Source organism: Odontomachus brunneus, unplaced genomic scaffold, assembly GCF_010583005.1.
Source record: "Odontomachus brunneus isolate Ranch 3 - 2012 unplaced genomic scaffold, Obru_v1 Obru_scaffold_067, whole genome shotgun sequence".
Classification (NCBI taxonomy): Eukaryota; Metazoa; Arthropoda; class Insecta; order Hymenoptera; family Formicidae; genus Odontomachus; species Odontomachus brunneus.
Window position 1 is genome coordinate 1,238,629 of NW_022639517.1, and position 7,360 is coordinate 1,245,988.

Consider the following 7,360-nt stretch of genomic DNA (forward strand, 5'->3'; position numbering starts at 1 on the left):
AATCGTACGCTGCGTGCGGAATAGCAAGATGGACAACACGATCATATCATGCTACTGAGTCTAATCGTCAATTGTTTCCTATTAACGTATTAACGTCTCCCGAAAAGCGAGGCAAATTTGCACAGTTTGCTAACCTCCCAGATAACAAAATGTTGTCACAGTGATATCATGATGCGCGCACGCATGCTCATAATGTTACACGCATATTATCATACAGATGCGTCCTCATATGAGACTCATAATGCTCGCACATGTACGACCTCATGTGTGCGGGTCATACGCAGGTCATGTGCGGGTCATAGTTTCCACTGAGGACGTAATTTGGTTATTGTATTCTTCATTTAGACTGTTAAAATTTTACATTTGAAAGTGTTACACTTCTTTAGTTTTACTTTAAATGTATGTAAAAACTGACATATGTTTAAGTTTATGATTATTTCAAGATTCACTTTAACTTTGTGTTGAAATATTTTAAAAATGTTGATTTCCTACAATTGCCTCTATCGTTCCAATTAAAAGAAATAAGAACGAGAAGAAATAATTAAAACCGTCTTTTGGTGTAAACAATATGCTATTACTCTTTATAAAGTGACATTTAATTGTTTTGAAAAATTTATTCACGATATTTGTTTTTTCGGTGTCTGTTTGCATTCTAGTCGCCATTTTGGGTTCGCCATTTTGAATTTTCAAAAAGGCCATACGTCATCGCAAACTAGACATTTCAATGAAAATTTTAAGCCCTTTTAAAGAATTTTATCTAAAAAATTGAAATGGGCAGGGGGGTGGCCGATTTGACAGAGAACACCCCATATATATGTGTGTAATACATTTATTGCGAACTATATCTCAAAAATATATTAAAATTAGGTTATGTACTATTATGCGGCTATTATTAAAGATAAATCAAACAGCAACAGACAGTTTTTAAATCATCATAACATGTCTACATTCTGAGGCGCATATGAGTCCGCATCGAGGTCTATTTTTGTCCTCAAGCTTGAAGATACATGAATACAATATGAGCTCAGAATGAACACATTTTTCTATCTTATTTCATAATATCTTTATGAGCAAAAATTTGCAAATCGATGCAGAAACCATCATTAAGATATCTTTAATAGTTCTTTAAGAAAGGTTATCATGACATTTTCTAAAAACTCTTAAAGATATCTTAAAAATGGCTAATGCGTCGATTTGAGAGCTTCTATTCACTAGGTAGCAACAAAAAACCGTTTATTTTTTCCATTATTTAAGTTGTTTTATTAATACTTTATACTACATTTTTATCCTTACAAATTGCTTTCCACGATTTTATTATTAAATGTTTGCATACAAGGTGCGATCTACGGATGCAAATTTTATTCTACATTTTCCACTGATTTTTACATTTAGAATAACTTTCTTGTATATAGAATATTCGTGTTCGGCCGAAGATTAGCCAAATTCTTCTTTACTCGACAAATCTTTAACCTCGATTTTCTCGAAAACGAAGTTGCAATAAAAAAATGTTATTCTTTTTTTATCTATTTTTGCACAAAATTGCTTCCTATCCACTATGTTATTAATTTTTCACGTATTATTCTGAAATATATGTTCATATTCTTAATATTTCGTTTATAATTGGCGGTACTACGCATGAGTATAACTCAACCAATCAAATTCAGGCACAGTTTTAGAGATACCTCGTCCCTCAAATCGGCTTCATCCCTCTTGCCCATAAATTCAGCTTACGCTCTATCCTTATATTCCTACATCCATGGGTGCGCGTACATAACCTCTTAGCAGACGACAACATACGACAAGTACGACTCTCGGTTTCCGAAAACAGCCAAACAGTTAGGATATGAAGAAAAAAAAATACTCATGCGAGCAGCGAAACCAAAATGGTATGTACATAATAATTGGGAACAGAGGCGTCTTTTCAAATGTGTACATTAGTGTACTGTTTGCCAGTATTTACTGTCAGATGCAATTTTTTTTACGTTTGTTATAGTTTGCCATAATAGTGTTATCTGACGTGTACTGCTTCTTAGTAACAATTGCCATACGTCAATTGTGACGTATATGGTGCTTGTCAGTTATTATCAGAGTCGTGTATGCTACTTGTCAGTAAATACTGTCAAAGTATTTTTTTACGTGTGCTGCTTCCCAGTAGTTATAAGCAGAGCCTCACTTGACGTCAGCTGCTTTGCAATAATGAGCAGAGGTGCCTTATTTAACGTGTGCTGCTTGTCAGTAACTACTGTCAGAGTCGTCTTTTTTTACGTGTGCTACTTCGCAGTAGTTACAAGCAGAGTCGTTTTACTTGACGTGAGGTACTTTGCACTAATGACAAGCAGAGGCGCCTTATTTCACGTGTGCTGCTTGTCAGTAACTACTGTTAGAGTTGTTTTGTTTACGTGTTCTATTTTCCAGTAGTTACATGCAGAGTTGTCTTACTTGAGTTGTCTCAGCTGCTTTGCAGCAATGACAAGCAGAGGTGTCTTATCAGTGCTGCTTGTCAGTAACTACTGTCAGAGTCGTCTTTTTTTTTTATGTATGCTGCTCCACAGTAGTTACAAGCAGAGTCATCTTATTAGATGTATAGTGTTTGTCAGTAACAACTGCCACATATGTCTTTTTTGCCGTACAAGATGCTTCTCAATTGTTATTGCCACACTTGTCTCATTTGACATGTACTTCTTGTCAGTAAGTATTTGTACAGAAATTTTTGTTTTACGTGTGCTTCTTGCCAATGGTTTACATGTATGGTTCTCTTGCCTTCAATATTACTTGTGCTTTACTTTACATGAAACATGTAAAGCACACTCTTATAGGATGAATTCTCTTATTTCAACCATTGAATGATTATTTTCAGTCAAAAGTAAAAATAAATCTTGTGTATTTGAATCGATTAAAACATTTACTCCTATAGAATCAAACTACACTTCACGTTTTGAATGAAACATTTACTCTTGTGATTTCGACTGACACTACTTTCACTACATTGAGTGAAAATACTGCTACTTCTCACTTCAAGAAATATACCATTACCGTTTCCAAAAAAAAAATATATATATATAAACGGTATATATATAACGGTATTACAAATAATGCTTTACATTCTACCGTGTATAATCGGTACTTGGAGGCCGAATAATATATTTCATTAATAGATCGAGCGTGGTCAATTTTTCAGCAGCAAAGCTCGGCTAAAAATAAACATAAAATATTAGATAAATAGAGAGGAGGTGAAAACCGAATACCTTATCTTTCTGATTGGGCGCTAAAAGAAAAACGGAAATACGAGTTTCGCTATCCATCTCTTTCTCGTTATCATCACAACTGGTCTTTTATATTCAGTCTATGAATACGACTATGAATCGAAGTGAATATATACGCGATTCTCGTTTGTATGTGTTATCCTGTTCATAACGATTTGTATAAGGCTACGTTTGACATCCAGTAAATTCAACGTTCGCCCTTACATGGATGTATGTGTGTGTGCATGCAAATGGACGGGGAGAAACGCTTGCATAAGAAGTGCCACATCTAACAAGGAGATGCAACAACCTGCTAAATTGATTTCCGAATGAGTTATAGTACGTTCGATAACTGCGATGTTGAGCATCAATATTCTAATGTGATTTGTGCAAGTGAGTCTTTGTTAGTGAGAAATTATAGTATAAAGTTTGGGTCACGGAGCTGTAGCGTACATAGGCCGAAAGTTGCGGCTCTCTTTCAGCGAGGCGGCGTAACTGAGCAAACTAAAGCTCACGAACATTTTTGGGCCGACGGCGAGCGTTTGAATTCCGTCGACGACTTGTCTGTGTGCGGTATTTTTTTATTTTTTCTTACCTTAGGACATGCAATTAATGCTTTTCCAATATACTACATTAGTTTTTAATATATCTTTCGTTTTTATGCCATTAATCAGGGATACAAAATTAAGGAAGTGTTAGGCTTGTTTAACGCAAACATTACACACATAATACACACATAATTTGCATTGCTTACAATCAAATATATTTTTAATGCATTATTATCTTATCGAAATATTGTATACAACATTGTCACATAATAAAACTTGCTTATAAAACTTACACGTTATAAATTTCAAATATTTTGTCGCAATGTTGCGGATGGAATGCTGTGTAAAATCAAGTGAAACATTATAAATGTTTGTACCAACTGCATGCATGTTTTTATACAGCATTCCATCCGCAACATTGCGACAAAATAACAAATTTATAACGTGTAAGTTTTACAAGCAAGTTTTATTATGTGACAATGTTGTATACAATGTTTTAATAAGAAAATGATGTATAAAAAATATATTTCATCGTAAGTAATGCAAATTATGTGTGTATTATGTATGTAATGTTTACGTTAAACAAGCCTGACACTTCCCTAATTACCTCTGATTAATAGCATAAAAACGAAAGATATATTCAAAATTAATATATTATACTGAGAAAGCATTAATTGCATTTCCTAAGGTAAGAAAAAATTAAAAAAAAAACCGCACACGGACAAGTCGTCGACGAGATTCGAACGTTCGCCGCCGGCCTAAAAATGTTCGGCGCGCGAGTCTTAGTTCGCTCAGCCACACCACCTCGTTGAAAAAGAGCCGTAACTTTAGCCCTATGTATGCTACAGCTCCGCGACCCAAACTTTATACTATTATTTCTCACAAAGATCCACTTGCACAAACCCCGTTAGGATGTTCATGCCCAATATTGCAGCTATCTAACGTGCTATGACTCGTTCGGAAATCGATTTAACAAGTTGTGGCATCTCCTTTTAACAGGCAGACAGCATAAATATAGTGCGCTGCGCCGCACGGACTTGCATCTTAGATATGGCAACGCTGGTTCGCATGTCTGAGCTTGAAATCGCGTTGTGCAGCTGCTGTGCGAGACATCCACTGCCATCTAACGGCAATCTCTGAACTATAAAATCTGCGTTATTGGCACTTTCGAAGTTCGGAATCAACTCCGACATCCCCTTAACGATAACACTTTTTACGGTCGACGTAGCAATGGCAAAATATTATATCACTGATTGAATGATATTCTTATTGATAAGTATCCAATGGTAACTAATATACCATTGATCGAATGATATTCCTACTGGAATACATTCAATAGTAAAATATTTTACCACTAACCGAAGGATTTTCCTACTGAATATTTCAAGTAGTAAAATCATTCGTTAATGACAACGCCGTTGGGTTCATATAATTTTATCATTAGTCCAAATGATTTTACCACTGATTTCAATGGCAATACTATTAACACTTTTCGCGACGGAACGTCCTGCACATTTTTGGCCCACTTAGTGATTTTGCTCTCTACAGTGAAGGAGTTAAGGAAATTTATGTACAAGGTGTCCCAGATCTCCATGATCACACTTTGCGAGAATGTAGAACGGATTGAGGTGAGCAAGAAAGTCCCGTGCCGTTTTGCGATATTCACAACAGTTTTCAAGAAATTAATTATTTTCTCTGAGCTAATTAACGCACGGGAAACGGCAGCCAAAAGAAAGATGTCTTCGACCGGCGAGCGACCGTAATACGCGCTACGTCCCTCTGCCCATAGCTGCAAGACACAACGAGGTTTGATATACTAATATATGTGTATGACATATTCGCGTACCGAATCGACGGCAAATCGAAGCGTGTCGTCGTCGCTGCATATGTATATATAGAAGTGAAACAACGAAGCGGCAACACATTCTTAGATTCGACATCGATTCGGCACACATGTTATGCACATATGTTAATGTATCAAACCTCACTGTGTCTCGTAGCTATGGGCGGAGGGAGCGAATTGCGATTCGCGTGTATCACGGTCACATGCCGGTCGAAGATATCTTTCTTTCGGCTGCCGCTTCCCGTGTGATGATTATCTCAGACAAAATAATTAATTTCTCGAAAACTATCGCAAAACGGCACGGAACTTTCTAACTCACCTCAATCCGTTCTACGTTCTTGCAAAGTGTGATCATGGAGGTCTGGGACACTCTATATATATTTGATCTTTTTACAAAATTAACTTTTTTTAATAAAATCTCAATCAAAATTAATGATATAAATGTATTCGACGAGAAGTTTAGATAATCTTAATACCAACGTATATCTCGTCGATATTTTGGCGTCCAAATAAAAAAAATATCAAAATATATCCAGTTTTCGAGGAAATATTGATAATTGAAAGTAACTGGATACACTATATTTAGGGTGATGAAATCGAGATTCCAAAAGAATGTGATATTCTGCGGTTAAAATTAATTTTGATTCTTATATTAATTTTTGCATTGAACCTTCTTTTTTTCTTTTTAAAAGAAATTGTTCTTTTAAAATTATTTTTTTTAAATAATGTTTTCTGAATATAAAAAAGTTCTTAAGTTTTTTTTTTATTTAAAGCTTTAAAAGTTTTCATATAGATTACAATGTCAACATATATATAAATTTTATATATATTGTTTCTATCATTAAATTTTCATAGTAACTAACGTGACTTTTCAATTTGAGTAGATCACTCACCATTAATAACTTCCTGCCTCTTTTTCTCGGGATTGCTAAGGTGCGCGAGAACATCCTCAGCAACAGCTTGACTCCAATCAGGTGGGTCAGCTTCAACATCGACATCACTATCCCACGAAGTTGATGCGTTTGCTGCTGACGTGGTAGGGTGTACCTGCTCTAAGCTGGTACTAGGACTATCTAGACTTCTTGTCGATAGACTGCTATTCGATGAACTACCAGCCGAATTTCCAGGGAACGTGTTGGAAGGTTCACAATCGCTGAAACCAATACTACAGTATAATAATCAGTAGTAATAATTAGCAATTTATATATTTTGGTTACTTAATATGATACCTAGTGTTCTCCAATACTCCTTCAATCAACGTATTTTGAGAATTTGTACTATCATATCATTACTCTAAACAAAATATTTGTGTCTTTGTTGAAGTTAAAGACTTCTTATTGGAAAGCTAAAGACCTCTGGTAAGAATTAGGATTTTCACTTTATTTTGCTACTTTTGTTTAAAAATTAAGCATGTGTAATATGTAAATTTTTATACATGGAATAAATTACATTAAAATACGACAATCAATTTGGATGATTTGATCTCCTTTTATAATATCCAGAATGGATATATATATATATATATATATATATATATATATATATATATACATATACAGTGTGTCCCATAAGTTCGGCAACGGCAAGAAAACTCGGCGGGGGAGCATTTTAGAGAAAAATGTTTCGAATAAAAGTTCTAAGGCTTAAAAAGTCGCATTTAATGACAGTAGTTATTTGACCTAAGATGACGTCGCCAAGGTCAGGACAAGGTCAACTTTGCTTTTTTA

The 7,360-nt window shown here is 35.0% G+C and overlaps 1 protein-coding gene across 12 annotated transcripts in view; it reads right to left on the bottom strand.

The window, feature by feature from the left end:
* The window catches only part of LOC116846699 (rho guanine nucleotide exchange factor 11), a 660,614-nt gene that overhangs the window by 126,486 nt on the left and 526,768 nt on the right, over positions 1 to 7,360 (bottom strand). For 11 of the 12 annotated variants that reach the window (XM_032820895.1, XM_032820894.1, XM_032820888.1 and 8 more), the window contains one exon: positions 6,527 to 6,798. In XM_032820895.1, coding sequence (XP_032676786.1) covers positions 6,527 to 6,798 — 272 coding nt within the window. The remainder of the gene's footprint in view (positions 1 to 6,526; positions 6,799 to 7,360) is intronic. The other variant, XM_032820890.1, reaches the window with a different exon arrangement.